General features: G+C 53.7%; 1 protein-coding gene across 1 annotated transcript; it reads right to left on the bottom strand.

The window, feature by feature from the left end:
• Positions 1 to 277: 277 nt before the first annotated feature.
• CES4A (carboxylesterase 4A) lies at positions 278 to 8,673 on the bottom strand. Its single transcript, XM_062177074.1, has 12 exons — positions 8,551 to 8,673; positions 8,336 to 8,469; positions 7,890 to 8,043; positions 6,165 to 6,269; positions 5,980 to 6,084; positions 5,800 to 5,838; positions 4,159 to 4,299; positions 3,592 to 3,672; positions 3,175 to 3,328; positions 2,442 to 2,573; positions 2,157 to 2,229; positions 278 to 446 (listed from the first exon to the last, which is right to left on the bottom strand). Exons 1-12 carry the CDS (start codon positions 8,656 to 8,658, stop codon positions 278 to 280), a joined length of 1,395 nt encoding a protein of 464 aa, XP_062033058.1. The 5' UTR covers positions 8,659 to 8,673.
• Between the last annotated feature and the right edge of the window lie 10,964 nt (positions 8,674 to 19,637).

Below are 19,637 nucleotides of genomic sequence, written 5' to 3'. Positions count from 1 at the left end.
TCTTGCAGGGTAGGAAGATTTGGACGAGAGAAGGGGAGTCTTCCTGAGGCTGGGGAGCTGGGCCTGGCCTAGCCTGAGATAGACAGTGAGGTAGGGGGCATCATGGGATGTCAGGCTGGAGGGGGTGGGACAGGCTAAGGCTGCAGCTCTGACCTGGAGGCAGTAGGGAGCTCTGGCAAGCCCTAGATGGGCGCATGCAGGACTCTTGTCCTCTGATATGTTCATGACCAGTCTTCCCAAAGCCATGTGGGACAAGCTCCCTCCTATGTAGGCACTCTCAGAACGGCCTCTGCTTCTCACTTCTTTGAGGTTGGTGCAGCCTACTCCAAAAGGCCATCTTCTTCTCCCTGAGCTTCACCCCTACGCGTGTAGTAAGATCCAGCCGCAGGTACTTCTCATCCTTGTCGAAGCGTGGCCAGTAGAGCAGCTTCCCGTCATTGGGGTTTCTGTCCAGGCGGAGAAAGGAGAGAGAATTAGTCTCCTTCATTTTGATGCCTTCTCTCATTCTTCCTTCATTTTCTTTCCCCTTAGGAGCTGGGGTCCAAGAAAGCTTTTCAGAGATGGTAGTTAGGTCTGTAAGGAAGCAGGAACGTGAGTGGCGGGGCAGGCCTTCCATGCAGAGCGAACTGTGTGTGCAAGATTCACAGACCAGGGTGTTCAGAGGAAGCCTGCTATGGTTTAGATGTGGTTTGAGTTTGTCTCCCCAAAGGTTGATGTGCTAGAAACTTGGTCCCCAGTGTGGCAATGCTGGGAGGTGGTGGAACCTTTCAGATGTGGGGCTTTATGGGAGGTAATTAGGTCATGGGGTACCACTCTCTGGAGGGATTAATGCAGTTCTCACAGGACCAGGCTAGTTCCTACAATAATGGCTTGTTGGAGCCAGTGTTATGGTACAGGCTACCCCCTGGGACACCAGCATCCCATATGAGCACCAGTTTGTGTGCTGGCTGTGCCATTTCCCATCCTGCTCCCTGCAAAAGTGCCTGGGAAAGCAGTGGAGGAAGGCCCAAGTACTTGTACCCCTGCTGCCCACTTGGGAGACTCAGATGGAATTCGAGTCTCCTGGCTTTGGCCTGGCCTAACCCCGGCCATTGCAGCCATTTGGGGATTGAACCAGCAGATGGAAGATCTCCCTGTTTCTCCCTCTATCTCTGGAAATGTACCTTTCAAATAAATAAATTCATCTCTTTAAAAGAAAAAAGAGAGAGAATGGATTGTTATATGAAGAGCCAGCCTGGCCCTGGAATCTTGCTTGCTTCCTGTCCAGCTATGTCATCTCCCCCTTGCACATGTGTTCCCACCATGAGACTCCCTCCAGGCTCAGCAACATTGAGCAGATGCCAGTGCCATGCTCTTGAATCTGCAGAATTGTGAGCTAAATAAACCTCTTTTCCTTATGAAGTACACAGCCTCATGTATTTTTTTTTAATAGCAACAGAAAACAAACCAAGATAAAGGAGAAGGATGGAGTTAGGTAAAAACAGAATGTGTGTGAAGGGGACAGATGTGGGAAGGAGATGACGAGGACAGATTTCGAAGGGACTTTGCTGCCAGGCTAAGGGTCTGGGACTTTATCCTTGGGGGCAGAAGGCATAGTTTTAAGCAGGTGAATGACTTGGTCAGATGCTATATCAGAAAGACTCCCTAAGTCTAGGACACAAGGGGGATGGATGGAAAGGAGTGGATGTGGAGACAGGAAAGTGGTCACAATGCTAGCCAAAGCTCATTTCCGATGTCACCTCCACTTGACGCCTACTCTGTTCACCCAGGCTGAGCCAGACGCCTCCTCTCTGCTCTCTAAGTGCCTTATGCTCGCCTGGTGCAGCACTCATTGTGCCTGATTGGAATTTCATGTTTTCCTGCGGTGAGTTACTGGAGAATAGAGCTCATGTCCATGACATCCTCAGGTCCCAGCCCCCACTACTGGGCTGGGCAAAAGAGCTGGTGTCTGTGACTGTAGGATATGTGAATGGGGAGCGTGGGTCATGGCACAGGGAGGGACATATTCTAGTAAGGCTGAGGATCTCATGACTGATGGAGAAAAGTGAGGGAGAAGAAACACTGTGCAGTTCCAGTGGGATGTGTAAGGGCAAACATCTGAAGCAGCTGGCCATTGGGTCTAGCCCTGCCCAGATGTGTCAGGGAGCCAGACTCACCCTGTGCGGGCAAAATTGGCCCAGTATCTCATCATCTGGAAGCTGAGGGCCTTCTCTTCACCTGTGGATGGCCCTGGGAGCAGAACAGAATGTGGCATTTGGGACGAAGTCAGGAGCAGGGGATGCTGAACCTGCATCTTTTTGCTTCTGCCTCATGGCAGCATACTTCCATGTGGGAAAGCATTCCCTATTAGGGACCAGCAGGGCCCCTGTGGCCCACTGCTGGAGGGGCAGGTCTGCATATATAGGTGGGGAGGCTGGGGACGTCGGGTTGGTCTTTAGCACCTTTGAAGAAAGGAGTTCCGAAGACGAAGCGGATCTCATCCCCGTGGTCTGCCCCATCAGTGCGAGGTTTGATAATTATGCCAGAGGAAGCATGGTGCTCAAACTCGTACAAGTAGACAGGGAGGCCAGCATCTATGAACAGAGTAGCTGAGGGAGGCGGCAGGAAAAGCCCCAGCCTGGGCTTCCCCTCCATCCCATGCCTCCTCCCCACCTGCGCCTAACAGGGGAAAGAGCTCTGACCTCAGAATCAAGGGAGCCGACTTGACACCTGTCTTACTACTCATTTGCTACGTGACCTTGGACAACTTGTCCAGCCCCTCTGAGTTGCGATTCCTCATCTGCAGCCTGCAAAGCTGAGACCTGTTTTACATGATCATGGCAAGGATCACAGAAGCCTTCTTCTCCTTCTGGAAGCTTCCTTTCTTGGCCTGGCATTTAAGGATCTTTGGTGTTTTTCCTCTCCAGCCTCACTTTTGATCTCTCACCCATAGGCTCTCCAAGCCCCAGTCAGGACTTTCAAGGTGCCCCTAAGTCTATCCGCTCAGCCAGGAAGCCATCCTCACCACCCTAGGCTCTCTCCCTGGTAAGCTGAGGCCCTGCTCCCATCCCTAGGGCAGAGCTGGCTACCTCCTCTGTGGCGCCCTGGGATCCTGCTCCAGCCAGAAGTACAGAGTGGTAGATGAGCAATGGAGGGGGACAAGCCTGTGTGGCTGCTCACGGGGCCCCCACCTACCCCGGTGGTAGCGAGCAGCCTGTAGTGTGGAGTAGACGAAGGTGGCATCTCCAGCTAAGTCTATCACGTGGTTCCGGTACGTCTTCCAATTGTGCTTGTCGCTGCTGCTCAGGTACTCCTCCATCACGAGAGGTATCTGCTCCTTAGTGACATTCTGGGAGGGAGGCCACACTTACCCTGAGGCCTGCAGTGGACTCAGACTCGGTCCCCTAGGAGTTTTGGGAAAGGGAAGCTTCCTGGCAGGTCTTACCCCTTGTTTTTGCTGCATGAGAACTGCCTCCCATGACCCCAAAGCGGTCTGGGAGACCTTGTGTAGCCCATGCAACCCCCCTGGGGCCCCACAACAAAGACCATTTCCCTGGGTGGGAGCCCTAAGGAAGAAGAGGGGTCCACCCTGCCCCCTGCAGGACCCCTCACCAACAGGGTGCTTATACTCCACAGCAGCCTGGTGAGGATTTTCTTTCTCATTAGGTTCAGGTTGAGCGGGAACTTCGTGATCTGCCCATAAGACAAGGACCGAGGGGTTGGTCAGACCTCAGCAGCAGGAGGGATTCTGAGCAGAACCACACCTGGCTGCAAGGGCCTTGCCCATCGCGGCAGTGGGTTGTCAGACAGAGCTCACAGCCCCCGAAGAGACCATGACCCTCTCTTGCCTCCTGCCTCCTGTCCATTACTAACTCCTGTACCAGAGCTGAAATGGGGCTAGACCACCCACCCTGACCCAGGAGCAAGGCAGGGCCCCAGGATTTGCCTGGAGGCTTGAGAATGGACATGACAACCCTTCTACACTGTGACCTGAGGAACTGGAGCTCCCAGACCTCCAAGAGACCAGTCGCTCTTCTCCCCTCTTCTCCTGCATTGTTCCTGGCCAGTGACTATAGGAGATTCCCCAGCACTGCGGCACCTCTGGAGGGGCTACAGGGACCTGACCTAGAGACATCTTCTGCTGCCCCCACTGTGGTTAGCACCCCTATATTCACTTACAAAGGGCAAGAGCCAACTGAACTCCTGGTTGTTGACACCTAGAAGGTAGGGGACAGGTAGAACCTGCCCCCGGGTCCAGAGCACCACAGGGTCATCTGGAAACACCACGCCGTCCACCACAGCACCCATGAGCCATGTCGTCTGCAAGGCAAGGGGCATTTCCCATCAGTCCTCATACACACCCTCCTAGGTCCCCGTGTCCCTAAGCACCCAGCTCAGCAGGTCCTCATCAGAGGTGCTGTGCCCAGGTTCTTTGGAAAAAGCTGGGGCTGTCCATGCTGACTTTGGGAAAGTAGATATGGGTGGGGACCAGAACAGACAGGACCAGGTTACTGGCACCTGGGATGCTTGCCCCACATAGCTCAGCCCCTCACCTTTGAATATCTTTGCTAGATGTTACTTCACTAAGGACTGCCCTACCCACTCTATTGAAAACTCCAGGGCTGGCACTGTGGCGCAGTGGGCTAAGCCTCCACCTGTGAAGCCTGCATCCCATATGGGCTCCAGGTCAAGTCCTGGCTGCTGCACTTCTGATCCAGCTCCCTGCTAATGCACCTGGGAAAGCAGCAGAAAATGGCCCAAGTCCTTGGGCCCTTGCTGCCCATGTGGGAGATCTGGATGGAGTTCTTGGCTCCTGGCTTCGGCCTGGCCCAGTCGCAGCTATTGTGGTCATTTGGGGAGTGAACCGGTGGAGGGAGTATCTCTTGCTCTCCCATTCTCTCCCCATCCCCCTCTCTCTGTAACACATTCTTTGAAATAAATAAATAAATTTTATTTGAAAAATAAAATAAAATTCCACCTCTCCTGAAGCAGGCATTTAGCCTAGCAGTTAAGGTGTCGGTTGTCCCATATCAGAGTGCCTGGCTTTGGTGTCCAGCTTTGGCTTCTGACTCCAGCTTCCTGCTGCCGCAGGCCCTCGGAGGCAGCAGTGACATCCTTGGTGGCGGGATTTCTGCCACTCATGCTGGAGACCTGGATTGAATCTCCAGCTCCCAGCTTTGGCCTGGCCCAGCCCCAGCCTTTGAGGGCTTTTAGGGAGTGGCTCAGAGGATGGAAGCTCTCTCTGTCTCTCTGCCTCTCAAATAAATGAATAAAATTTAATGGGGCCGGCGCTGTGGTGTGGTAGGCTAAGCCTCTGCTTGCAGTGCTGGCATCCCGTATGGACACTGGTTTGTGTCCCAGCTGTTCCTCTTCTGATCTAGCTCTCTGCCTATGGCCTGAGAAAGCACTAGAAGATGGCCTAAGTGCTTGGGCCCCTGCACCTGGAAGAAGCTCCTGGTTCTCGGCTTCGGATCAGCTCAGCTCTGGCCATTGCAGCCATCTGAGGAGTGAACCAGCAGATGGAAGACCTTTCTCTGTCTCTCCATCTCTCTGTCTGTAACTATACCTCTCAAATAAATAAATACATCTTTAAAAAATTTTTAAAAAAATTCTACCTCTTCCAACAGGCCTGACCCCCTTACCCTTCCCATCTGTTGCTATTTACATATCATTTATTTTAGGGATTATGGTTTCTCCCCACCGGAACAATAGTTCCATTAGGAAAGTGCTATTGGGCTGAACATTCCCCTGCACACCCTGAGTGCAGGTGCACAGTAGGTATTCAACAAATACTGCAGTTACAGAGTGCAGCCTGCTCACCTCCCGAGGATCTCTCTGGATGTTCACGTGGAAGAATCTCTGCAGGGGAACAGAAGGGATCAGAGTTACAGGAAGTCTCCCCAGTGTGTTCCTGCCACAGGGCCTCTGGGGAAGTGCCCGGGGGTGGCTGGGTACCAGGATAGGAGAGTGGCCCACAAGCAGCTGGGATGCTCCACCTACCATCTTCTTGGACACACGCATCACTTGGGCCCCTGACAGAGCTCTCAGGCAGTCTACCATGATCCGGGAGCTGTTGTGGCTGCAGCCAGCCAGGCGGGCAACCTTCTGCAGAGAGAAGAAGGGGGCTCTGGGATGCCTCCATTCTGCATCCCCTTGCTGAGCCCTGAAGGAGGAGACACACCTACCTTGGCCACCTTCAGTGGCTCCTGAGTGATGAAGATTTTCATTAGGGCAGTGCCACTCTGGGAAATGGCCCGATGGAAGAGACCCTGGGCTAGGGGTGACAGCATCTGTAGGGGTAGAGAGTGGGGCACCCTCAAGATACATAAGTCAGGCCCCTTGGGTGCCTGTCTGGCCATTGCTGGACAGTCTGAGGGAGCCTGGGAAGGGCAGGCAGCTGGGAGGGAGTCGGGAGCCCTAGAGTGGAATCATGAACCTACCTCCAGTGCTCTCCTGCCTCTGGTCTGTGCATGGGTCCCAGGGATTCTGGAGGGGATCTGGGATTGTGGCATTTGTAGGCAGGGGGTTTCCTCTGTTGCATGTTAGAAATGGGGGTGGTAGGATGCCTGCATCCCATATCGGAGTGCCTGAGTTTGAGTCCTGTCTCTGCTCCTAATTCCAGCTTCCTATAGGGTACTTGGACCCCTTCCTCCCATGTGGGAGATCCAGATTGAGTTCCTGACTCCTGGCTTGGCCTGGCCAACCCCCAGCTGTTGTGGGAATTGGGGGAGTGAACTAGCGAATGAAATCTCTATATCCGTCTCTGTGTCTGTCTCTCTGCCTTTCAGATCGATTTTAAAATGATAAGAATCTTTTTAAGTCTTAAAAGAAATGAGTGACTGGGGGAGGGGGCCCCACAATTCCCACAGCCTCAGTGACCTGTGCTGACACCTCTTAGCCTCCCTCCATTGCCCGAGTCCTGGGGCCCCCATCATCTCCCTTGGATACCTCAGACTTCAGGGGCCGGCCGCACACATGCTCCATCTGGCCAATACCCACCTAGGTACTGGTATCTTACTCCACGTTATCCGCTCAGCCCCAGGGCCTCCCCTGTCTTCTCTGTTCATCCCCACACCCCAGCTGCTCCGGTCCTGTCTATCTGGGCTCCTGCATCGCACAGAGCCATCTTCTCCATCCTCTCCACCCTTCCTGCTTCTCTTTGAGAACCAACCCCCATTGCCTCCACTGCTATAGACTTTATTGCTGAGTTAGTCCCTCTCCAAGTCTCTGCTTTTTCATCTTTCCAACTCACTGACCTCTCTCTTTAAATGCACAACTGATTGTATAACTCCTCTGCTTAAAATCTTTCCCTGCTCCCCAGTGCACTTTGGATAAAATTGCTTAATTTCTCTGAGCCCCAGCTTCTTCATCCAGGGAACGGGACAACAACTTTGCTGTTCTTTTTGGACTGTTGAGAAATTAAATGAGTGAATACATGTAAGGTGCTTCAAGAGTGCCTGGCACACAGGTGTTAGAGTATAGCCACCACTGTGGCCCACAAGTCCCCGCGTGATATGGTTCCTGCTCACTTCCCAGCCACGTGTCCCTCACAGGTACCTTTATATCCACATTCCAGACACACTGTGCGTCAGTAGTTCCCCAAGAGTCAGGGTCAAAGATGAATCTCCACCCAGGCTCCTGACTCAGGTCTGGCCTGTAGCCCCAGTCTTGCCCAGAGGATGGATGGTGGGGTTCGGCAGGGGAGATCTTGCTCTGGGGGCGGGGCTCAGTTCAGTCATCAGGCTACCCCTGATTGGAGCAGACAGCCTCCACTGTGAGGGCGAAGGCAGATCTGCAGACTGGCGAGTCCTCGTATGCACAGATCTGCACGCGTGTCAGGGCCGCGGAAGACACATTTGTGCAAAAACGCGGCCTGCGTCTGTGCAGGTCAGTGGGGGCATTGAGCTCACCAGTCCTGAGATGGAGATGGCCCCCGCCGACTGGCCAAACAGGGTCACACGGTTCCGGTCCCCACCAAACGCTTCAATGTTCTCCTGCACCCAGAGCAGAGCCGCCAGCTGGTCCAGCAGGGCCCAGTTTCCGCGGGCCTGGCTGTCGCCCGTGCTGGGCAGGCGATAGTCAAGGTTAGGGTCATGGACCTCTACAGTCGAGGTGAGGAGGTTCCCACCCCGCCCAGCCCTGCCACGCCGCTGGTAGACCCAGTCTGGGCACCATACTCCCTCAGAGTCAGGTCCCAGTTGACAGTTGGCTGTATCGAGCCACGCCCTTTCCATCAAGAGTGTCCCGGCCACGGTCTCCACGTGGGCCCACCCCCTCTACCACGCCTCTCTCCTTACACCCAATCCCCGCCTCCTCCTCCCAGAGGAGGCCCCGCCCCCGGGCAGGCCCCGCCCACCTCAGGAAGCCCAGGATGCCGAGTCTGTACTGCAGGAGCACCAGCACCACTTTCTCGCGGGCGGCCAGCTCTGAGCCCTCGTACGTGGTAGCGGAGCCCACGAGGAAGGCGCCTCCCGGGAACCAAACCATCACCTGGGCGAGGAAAGCCGGGACCTGAGCGGGGCGCTGGGGTGGCAGAGTGAGGAGGCGGGGCACAGAGGGCTGAGAACTCACCGGCAGCGTGGGGTCCCCAGGCGCGCGCACGGGCGCGTACACGTTCAGGTACAGACAGTCCTCGCTGAAGCGCAGCCACTTGTATTGCTTCCGCGTGCTGAAGTACATGGAGGTTATCTGGCCCCAGGACTCCTGCAGGCACCTGCGGGCACCGTGTCAATGAGTCTGGGCCCGGGTCAGTGGAGGCAGCGGGGTCGTCCCGATGGCTTCCACCCAGGGTCCCCAATGAGGCGATAGAACCGAACACAAATCCCGGCACGGCAGCCTCTGGGCGGCATGTGTGTGTCCCCGCTGGGGGAGGCTTTCCCTAGCTTGAGGGTCCAGGATTGGGAGCCAGTTGGCCTCCCTCTGCCTTGCCCCATGGGGCCTGCCTGGAGAGAGAGTCCTTCCTCCTGCTGGAGACCCTAGCGGTGCCCTCAAGGAGAATTTGGGCACATCCCAGGCTTTCATGCCCCTCTCTCCCCTTATTCTCCCTTCTGCCCCCGGAACAGCTCGGAAACACCCCACTCCATTCCCATAACTGCTGCCCTGCTAGGCCACCACTGTCCAGCACTCTGCCTACAGGGATTGATACAAAACACAAATCCAACCATGTCACTCCCCTTCTCAAAACCAGCCTGGAGCCGCTCAGACTGACTCAGGGCCTCCCCTCCCTCCAGTCATTTCCTTCCCAGCACCCTTTGTTGAAGAAATATATGGTGCCTGGCCTCCCATCTCCAAGCCTCCTGTGCCTATCACCTTTCTGCCAAAAACCTGCTCTGTCCAGCAAACTCCTGCTCATAAGAGTATTTAAGACGCAGCCCAGGGAGTGCCCTCTGCTGGACACGTTCCCCTCTGGGCCCCACCAAGTGCTATGGCAGCAGACTGTATCCCGGTTGGAGTTACTTCCGTTGGTTGTTTTTTGTCTCTGAGGGTGGACTCGCTGAGGCCTGGCTCACAGCCCAGTCCCTTGTCCTGTGTGCCCATTTGAGGAACTAATGGAACATGGGCTGTCTGGACATCTCACCTTTTCTCCCTGCTGGCCCAGCTCCTTTAGGTTGGGGCTGGACCCATTTGGCTGTGTGCAAGAAACCTTGCCTACTGGTTCCTCTGCTTCCTGCCCCTCTTGTCCCAGCCTGTATCCCAGCATCACGTGCACCCCATCTTGATCAGGTCTTCCCAACACCATTTCAACATGCCTTATTCACCCCTCTCCCCCCATCCCATCCCCCGAGCAACTCTCCTGTCCTCCCCTCCACCCCAACCCTGCAGGTGGCTCACCTCTCTCTCTCTGCAGGTCGCTTTCAGCTAAGGCTGGTGTCAGGGTGCTACCTGATAAACCACATCCAACATGGAGAGCCTGGGCTCTGCCAGCCAGGAACTGGGGTTATGGAGAGCCTGAGGCCTCTGTCCCCATCCCATCACCAGAGCCACTCCTGTCCTGGTCACCTGTGACCGCCATCTTGCTAAATCTCTGTTGTTGCCTTACTTGCCCCGGCAGCCCTTCCCCTGCTCACCAAGCTGCCCTTGTGGAGTAGTGTTGCCTCTCTGGCTTCTGTGACGCCTGTCTCTCTTGATTTTCCTGCCATCTCATCAGTAGTTCCTCCTCCTGGCTCAGCTATAAGCGTGAGAGAGCCCAGCCCTGGATCCTTGGTCCTCAGCTCTTCTGACTGTTCTTCCACACAGATTTTTTTGTACCCAGGTCCAGGGCTTGACACCACTGACATGCTGTTGTCATTGACACGCTGATGCCCAGTTTACGTCCAGCCCCTTTTGACCACCAGCTGCCTTCTCCTTGCAGACATCACTCAGCGTGTCAGACTCGGCATGTTCCAAAATGAGCTTTTGTTTTTCTCAAACCCACTCTTGCTACAGTTTTCCCCATTTTGGTAAACATTACTCCATTCCCTTGGTTGCTCTGGCTCCAAACTCTTCAGTATCGGACTCTTCCCTTGTGGGGAATTACATCCAAGTCTCCAGCAAATCATCTCCATTTTATTTTCAAAATAAACCTGGGATCCGACTTCTTACCAAACCCTCTACTGTGTTACTCTGATAGAAGCCACTGCCTCTGGAGCTACCTCCTTGCTCCCTGCCTCTCCTTAACCACCAACCCCCTGGGCCATTCTCAGCAACTCACAGAATCCTCCACCTGCTGCTCTGTGATCAAACAGTCATTGTTCTCATAGTTTGTGGCCAGTACTCAACAAGCAGCACTCAGCTTCTGTGCAATGGACACCCTAATGTCTAATCCCCTGATGCTCAGGCTTCCAACAATGGTCATCCCAGGCCTGTCACCAGATCCTTGGAGTTCCTGTTAATAGTCACAGAATGTTCAGCATGCCTGAAGTCGCTCAGTGACAGCCGATGTTTGGGCAGTGAACACCATGGTGTTCCAGCTGTTCTAACAGCGTAAGCCCATTCTTAACAACTAGGACCGAGACTGATAGCTGTTGTTTTTTTAAAAAAAATATATTGTGATACCCAGGTTCTCACAGTAGATATTTTTCTTTTCTTTCTTTCTTTTTTTTTTTTTTTGACAGGCAGAGTGGACAGTGAGAGAGAGAGACAGAGAGAAAGGTCTTCCTTTTTCCATTGGTTTACCCCACAATGGCCTCTGCGGCCAGCGTGCTACAGCTTGGCACACCGCGCTGATCCGATGGCAGGAGCCAGGTGCTTCTCCTGGTCTCCCATGCGGGTGCGGGGCCCAAGCACTTGGGCCATCCTCCACTGCACTCCCGGGCCACAGCAGAGAGCTGGCCTGGAAGAGGGGCAACCGGGACAGAATCTGGGGCCCCGACCGGGACTAGAACCTGGTGTGCTGGCGCCACAGGCGGAAGATTAGCCTATTGAGCTATGGCGGCACTGGCAACAGTAGATATTTTTCTAAAACTTGTGCTTTGACCAACCGATGCTGAACATTGCTGGTGATTGTCACAGAATGTTCTGGACAGATTACTCAATGATCTGAAATAACTTTAATACACTTGTTATGGATACAGTGGCAAGTCCCGTACTTCCAAGGACAATAATTGTCCCAATCTGCTGTGTGACTGAGGGCCTGAGCACAGCTGGAAATGGTGGCATGACCCTGGGACATTAAAACTGAAATAGAGCGGGCTGGCACTGTGGTGTAGCACCGGCATTCCATTTGGGCAGCAGTTCGAGTCCTGGCTGCTCCACTTCTGACCGAGCTCCCTGCTAATGCACCCGGGAAAGCAGTAGAAGATGGTCGGGGCTGATGCCGCGGCTCACTAGGCTAATCCTCCGCCTGCGGCACCGGCACACCGGGTCTAGTCCCGGTCAGGGTGCCGGATTCTGTCCCAGTTGCCCCTCTTCCAGTCCAGCTCTCTGCTGTGGCCCGGTAGTGCAGTAGAGGATGGTCCAAGTGCTTGGGCCCTGCACCCGCATGGGAGACCAGGAAAAGCACCTGGCTCCTGGCTTCAGATCAGTGCGGTGCACCGGCTGCAGCGGCCATTGGGGAGTCCCAACGGAAAAAGGAAGACCTTTCTCCTTTCTCTCTGTCTCTCTCTCTCTCACTGTCCACTCTGCCTATCAAAAAAAAAAAAAAAAAAAAAAGAAGAAGATGGTTGGAGTACATGGGCCCTTGCACCCACGTGGGAGACCCAGATGAAGCTCCTGGCTCCTGGTTTTGCCTGTTGCGGCCATTTGGGGAATGAACCAGCAGATGGAAGATCTCTCTCTCTCTCTCTCTCTCTCTCTCTGATTCTGCCTCTCCTTTTTGTAACTCTTTCAAATAAAATAGACAAATCTTAAAAAAAAACAAAAAAAACAAAAAAAAACTAAAAACAAAACTGAACTAGGACTTATCCATTTTCCGTCTTCGCACGCCCTCTGCAGGGAAGGGATGGTAGTGCTTGTGCTCAAACTCCTGGGGAAAGGCAAGCTCAGGTCTGGCTCAGCCGGTGGGATGTGCGTGATCCTTGCTCCTCAGCCAGGGTTAGAAAATTTAACTCCCCAGTAGGTCCTGGGGCACAGTTCATGACCACTTACCCCTCGCCTGGAGTTTTCCCATGAGAAACTCAGAACAGCACTATCTGTGCCTTAAAAGACCATCTGGATGAATCTCCTCATTGTATAATTGGACACTGCCTGCCTGCAGTCGCAGGCTACGTTCTTCTCAGTGAGCGATTCAAAGCACCTCCCTCAGGGTCTGCCCCACTCCCCACGGGTGTTCCCCGGTTCTTACGAAGGGGGGTAGGTGGTGGCGTGGCGGATTCCTTTCCACGGCTCCAGAGGCTCCGGGGGAGCAAATCTGCGAGCACCCACAGGAGGTTTGGAGAAGGGGACTCCTAGGAAGACATGGATGGACGTCTTCCCCACGTGCATCTGCTTTCCTTGGAGTGTCCCATATTTGGTGACCACTAGGGGCTTCTTGGTGTGCAAGGCACCTGGGGAGAGAAGGGAGTGAAGGGTCACTCCAGCTCAGCCACTCACAGCCATGGGTGGGACCCTGGTTGGTCCCTGGGAAGACCCAGCTGCTGCTATTGTAGCAAGCAAAAAGCTTTAAGCTTTTCCTAACAGCTGTATTTGCCCACTTTTCCTTGTGTTTCTTCCAGAATTGTTCTTTCATGATTTGATTTAAGATTTCAAAGCTGTGTTAGTAGGTACATAAAAGTTCATGTCTGCTACAGGATCTATTTCTTCTTGTATCAGCTAATGTCAACAACTGTGTAACCCGTTTTAATTCCTGTTTGATATGAATGCAGCTGCACCTCTTTTCTTGGTGCTAACATTTACCTGGCATATTTCTGGGCAGAAGTCACAAACATATGTATTCTAACTCATGCACACTCACATCCATACTCACATGTGCATGCAAATTACACATACTTAGGTATGCACGAGCATGGCTCATCTGCAAGGAAAAATGCAGAAACACAAGTCAAGGGCATGCCCGGGTGCACGCCTGCACATCCACAGAAGCGTGGTTACACGTAGATGACAACACATCCACCTGCAGCAATCACATGTCTCACACATGCACACACACATGTCCATGGGACAAGCATACATGCCCCTCATGGAATAGATATGAAGTAGGACAAACTGAATCTGGCCTCTGCCTATGGCTCCTTCCTGAAATGCTCTAGTCAATTTCTCTCCCTCTCCCCTTTATCAAATGGAATTGTTTTGTGCCTCGGTCTTTGGGGGCTTAGTCTGTAAAACGACAGAAAGCAAATCTGATCCAAAAAATTACTGATCCTGGCCATGCATCAGAATCTTCTAGAGATTGCTGTAAAAATACAGATCCCTAGGCCCTGCCTCATGCTCTCTGAAGGACAACCTCAGGGTTACATCAGGAAATCATAAGTGCACGTCTCCCCAGGAGATTTTGATGCAACTGGATTTTGAAGGAGCATTTGGAATCAGTATGATGGAGTACACAGTCACACTCCCAGCTACCAGCTGCCAGCAGCCGAAGCTGCCTCTTGGCTCACATCCCAGGGCTCCCCAGGTCTTACAGAAGCAACCTCGGGTCACAAAGGAGAAACTGTAATGGTGTTCATCTAGGCACACAGACAGGTCATTGAGGCAAGCGGCCACCCCAAACTTCCTGTGTGTGTGCAGCTCTTTATGGTTTGCAAAGCTTTTTCACATGGGCTGCTCATGACCTTGGGGAGCCAGGGAGGCCCAGGGGCCCAGAGAGGGGCAGTGAGAGCCTGCAGCCTTGCAGCACAGAGCCAGGAAGCTGAGATCTGTCACGCTCCCTGTATTTTCCCTGAGTCCAGCAGTTACCCATGATGGAGGAGCCAAAAGCAATGATTCATGGGTCTTTTGTTGTAACCCAGCATTGTGCTACTTTCCACATGTTATCTCACCTCAGCTTTCCAAAAAATGTGTAGGGCAGGGGCCGGCGTTGTGGTGCAGCAGGTTAAGCCACTGCCTGACATGCTGGCATCCTATGTGAGCACAGGGTTCATGTCCTGGCTGCTCCACTTCTGATCCAGCTCCTTGCTAAGGAGACTGGGAAAGCAGGGAAAGATGGTCTATTCATAAATAAAATATTTATTTATGATACTTTGAAAGTCAGAGAGAGAGAGGGAAGGAGAAGGACACACACACACAGAAAGAGAGAGAGAGAGAGAGAGAGAGAGAGAATCTTCCACCTGCTGCTTCACTCTACAGATGATGGCAACAACCGGCACTGGGGCCAGGCCAAAGCCAGGAGGCAGGAGGCAGGAGGCAGGAGGCAGGAGGCAGGAGCTTCTTCCAGATCTCCTATGTGGGTGCAGGGGCCCAAGCACTTGGGCCATCCTCTGCTTCTTTCCCAGGCTGTTAGCAGGGAGCTGGATGGGAAGTGGAGCAGCCAGGACTCAAACCGGCACCCATGTGGGATTGCCAGCACCACAGGCAGAGGCTTAACCTACTACTCCACAATGCTGGCTCCATAATTTTTTTTTTTTTTTTTAAAGAAAATCAGGTTCGGCCTGCGCCGCGGCTCACTAGGCTAATCCTCCACCTGCGGTGCCGGCACACTGGGTTCTAGTCCCGGTCGAGGAGCCGGATTCTGTCCCGGTTGCCCCTCTTCCAGGCCAGCTCTCTGCTGTGGCCCGGGAGTGCAGTGCAGGATGGCCCAAGTGGTTGGGCCCTGCACCCCATGGGAGACCAGGAGAAGCACCTGGCTCCTGCCATCGGATCAGCGCGGTGCGCCGGCCGCAGTGCGCCGGCTGTGGCGGCCATTGGAGGGTGAACCAACAGCAAAGGAAGACCTTTCTCTCTGTCTCTCTCTCTCACTGTCCACTCTGCCTGTCAAAAAAAAAAAAAAATCAGGTTCAACCTTCCTAGTAGTCATAAAGTGCTAATTAGAACCAGGAGTTGTAACTTCTACCTAATAAATTAAAAAACAAAAGCACCCAGTTCCGGTGAAGATGCAGTGAGAAGGATGTTCACTTTTGCTACTGGCCGAGGACAAATTGACACAGTGTCTTGGGAAAAACAGTTCGGCAAAATGTATAAAGAACCGTGAAAATTTCACATGCCTCAATAATTCCACTTCAGAGTCCCTCCCCTGTGCAAATAGAAACACATCAAAGCAGAAACCTTGGAGCAGGTGTTTGGCCCGGCAATTAAAATAAAGACGCTGATTAAGAAGCTCGGGGTGTGGCTTCCATATCCAGCTGGGGCTCCTTTCTCCAGCTTCCTGCTATCGCAGACCCTGGGAGGCAGTGGTGATGGCTCAAGCAGCTGGGTTCCTGGCACCCATGTAGGAGACCTGGATGGAGTTTCCAGATCTTGGCTTCCTGTTGTGGGCATTTGCAGAGTGAAGTGGTGAATGGGAGCTCTCTCTGTGTCTCTTAATCAGAAAACAGAACCAGAGAGCAACAACCTTTCTGAATCGTCATCTTTTATTTACCCTAAGGAACACTGGAAGCATCATTTATAACTGGGCAAAGTAAACATAGCTAGAAACTCAAACTACAAACTGCTTTTGGGAAGATTCTGAGTGAAAAACAGCACGAAGTATTAATTATGTACATGCTGGCATCACAGCTATGTCTGATTGTACAATAAAATGATTTCTAAAATGCACCAGAATACCAGAAGTTGTTTTAGCAAGCTTTCCTTCAAATTAAAAAATGATGTATTCACATAGGCAAAAGTGACTTACGGTCACCAGGGTAATTTTGAGGCACTGACACGGGAAGCTGGATTTTGATGGATGGTGGTTACATGTAGCAAGCATATTATATTATTATATAAATGATGTCATATCTGCTATACCTAACTGTATAGCTAGCAGGTGTGCATCGTGTTGGATGTACCTTCTAGCTTAACAAGCACTTGTAAAAACTGTAACACTGATTTTAAAAAGAAACAAAGACCCAGGAGAATAACTTGCAGGTGGCCAAGAGGCCGGTGGAGGGAGAGGGAGGCAGAAACAAGATTGTGGCTTGAGAAGAGGAAGGCGGGAAAGATACGCTCCCCCTCCATGTTCTCAGCCCCCGCCCCACGTTCTCGGTGCCCTGCCACTTTCTCGGCTCCCCCCATATTCTCGCCACCCCCCAACCCGCCCGGTGTCAGTCCCCGCATTCCTCACTTTGCACCCAGCCCTGTGGACTTGTGCAGAAATTCTAGCTGGGCATGGCGGGGGGGTGGGGAGAAGGGAATAGCACCTGGAAGTGTCACTCTTCCTCTGCCCAGCACTTGTCTGTGCTCACGCCCTGCCGTTCCCAGGAGAGGTCGAGCAGGGGCCTGGCCCTGGGTCCCCATACCCCTGCGGGCTGACACCTTCGGGCAGGCTGAGGGTCTTACCCAGGGCTGTCTGCTCCATCAGGCAGAGGGCGAGGACCAGGCGCAGGCTCCAGCTCATGCTCTGGCTGGCGTTGGCCACGGGCTGGAGTGCTGTCATCACTGTGGGTGTCAGGTGGTAGCCGCAGTAGGTGAACACAGGCAGTCCCACTTTTATCTTCCCTTAACCCCAGGTACTGGGGCGGGAGGAATTAGGACCAGCTTCTGTCCAGCCCACAGCCTTGTCCCTGCCTTGGGGTGACAGGTGACTCTGGCTGCTCTTGGTTCTTGCGAGCGACTGGCCGGCCTGCAATCCCGGCCTGGTTTGCTCAATGGCCTGAAGGTGAACCAGTGTGAGTCAGGCTCTGAGTGCACAGTAGGTGCTAAGGTCGGAGCACAGCACCTGGCCCATTGGCCACTTGGCCCTGGGCTTCCTCTCTGGGGCTGGAAGGGTCTCTTTGCTCCCACAATCACTTCCCTGTCCTTCCTCACAAATCCTAGACGCCTCAGCTGGGACCATCAGGGAGTGGTGGGTTCCACGCCCGGCCTGGGACATCAGCGTGGCCACTGCCCGCACAGGCTCACGGCCCAGCTCGCAGGAGCAGAGCTGGGGGCGACCAGTCTGCAGGCTCACCGCAGTCCGGACGGACGTACGTGGGAGCCCAGGAGTTGTCCAGAGCCTGGCGGTGGCAAGGAAGTTTCCCTGGACGAGAAGGAATCTTCGGAAGAAAAGCTGGCAAAGGGTTAACCAGCAAAGGAAGGCGTGTTTACTGTTTAAAGTCGCAGGAGCAAGTGTTGGGGGTGGGGAGGGAGAGAGGACAGCTCCACCTGCATTCAAAAGTAAGGCTGCTCCTCTCCCTGTCTCCTGGCAAAGCCTGGAGCCCCCACCCACCTTTGGGAAAAGGAGCCCTGGTGGGCTGCCAGGCCGGCGAGGGCAAGGGGTGAAGAGCAGGGCAGGTCTTGGGACCCCTGGCCGCTGGCTCTGTGCACACCAGTGGATGGCTAACGCGTTCTCCTGTCATACTCAGTTTCGTGGGTCTTCAGAGAGAGCCTGTACTTGGGGCCCCTCTCCCACAGTTGCCGTCCTGATAGCCCCTCTCGGCCCCTAGGAGTGTGCTATCTCCCCCCGGTCACTGTTGCCCAGGCTCTGTGTCTCTCTGAAGAAGGTCCTGCTCCATACCCGGGTGACCCTTGGCCACCCATCCTGCAGGATCTACATGGGCGATCCTTGCCCTGGCCCTGCCCCAGCAGCGGTGTGCCCCCCGACCCTGGTAAGGTAGGGTGTTCCCCTGGGTGGGCTCAGGCTCTGGTTGGCCGAGCACCCCATGGTGGGCAGCCCTCCCCTGCCATGGGCTTGTGAAGAAGATGCCCACGGCCTTGAGTGGAGGGAAGTGGGTGAGTTCTTGGCACAGAAACAGCTCGCTCCCCTGCCCCCTCCCTGGCACAGCACGCGAACACCTGCTCCAGCTGGAAGAGCCTGGGGGCCCTGGAGTCCTGGAAATGGCCTTCAGACCTGTGTCTAAGAAACTCTCACGGGCGGCTGTGGCTTGGAGACTCCAGGTCCACTAGGGAGGCCACGCCAGTGTCCCCGCCCTGTCGCCCCCTCGCCTTCAGCTCGTGAGTGACATGGCCTTTCCCAGTTACCGAACCACACAGAGCAAGAGCAAGGAGCCTTCGCCCTTTGACCAAGAAATTGGGTCTGGGAGGCCATCCAAAGCACACAGAACCCGTTTACAGTGAGTGTCCTCCAGCCTTGTTGACGACAGCCTCACCCCAACACAAGCGGAGGGGATGGGGGAAGAATGGGATCGTGGGGACCGCAGATAAGCCGCACGGTGTATCTTAGTGCGCTGCCACTTACTGGCTGTGTGATCTTCAGCAAGTCACTTTGCTTCTCTGAATCTCAGTGTCTCCAATCTCTACAAATTAGCATACTTATCTAATTGATCAGTACTTGTCTCTCAGGGTTGTCGTGAAGGTTCACGTAGGTAAAGCACTTTATTTTTTTTTTACAGTGTATTTCTTTATTTGAAAGGTAGAGTTACAGAGACAGAGGGAAAGAGAGAGCTTTCAAACACTGGTTTACTCACCAAATGTTCATGAGAGCTGAGGCTGGGCCAAGCCAAATCCAGGATCCTTGAACTTCATCCAGGTCTCCCACACGGGTGGCAGGGGCCCAAGGACTTGTGCCATCTTCTGCTGCTTTCCCAGGTGCATTGGCAGGGAGCTGGATCAGAAGTGGAGCAGACAGGGCTCACATCGGTGCTCATACGGGATGCTGGCCTTGTAGGGAGTCTCTTAATCTGTTGCGCCACAATGCTGGCCCCTGGTAAAGCACTTTAAACATGACGTGGCCCGCTGTGTGAGCTATTGCCACCAGCACTTGAGAAACAAGCCTGGGGCCTTATCTCACTCTGTATAACTCTGACTTTCAAAACAAATAATTCAATCTTTTTGAAAAAATTTTTAAAAGATTTTTATTTATTTGAAAGGCAGAGTTACAGAGAGAGATTCAGAGAGAGAGAGAGAGAGAGAGAGAGAGACAGACAGACAGAGACAGAGAGGTCTTCCATCTGCTGATTCACTCCCCAAATGGCTGCAATGGCCAGAGCTGGGCCAATCTGAAGCCAGGAGCCAGGAGCTTCTTCCAGGTCTCCCGTGCGGGTGCAGGGGCCCAAGCACTTGGGCCATCTTCCACTGCTTTCCCAGGCCCTAGGAGAGAGCTGGATGTGAAATGTAGTAGCCAGGACTCAAACTGGCACTCACATGGGATGCCAATGTTGCAGGCAGTGACTTAACCTGCTATGTCATAGCACTGGTCACAAATGTCTAAGAGAGAGAGAGAGAGAGAGAGA

This window comes from Lepus europaeus, chromosome 19 (assembly GCF_033115175.1).
Source record: "Lepus europaeus isolate LE1 chromosome 19, mLepTim1.pri, whole genome shotgun sequence".
NCBI lineage: Eukaryota > Metazoa > Chordata > Mammalia > Lagomorpha > Leporidae > Lepus > Lepus europaeus.
Note: the sequence above shows the minus strand (reverse complement) of the source record. Positions and strands in the feature narration are given on the sequence as shown.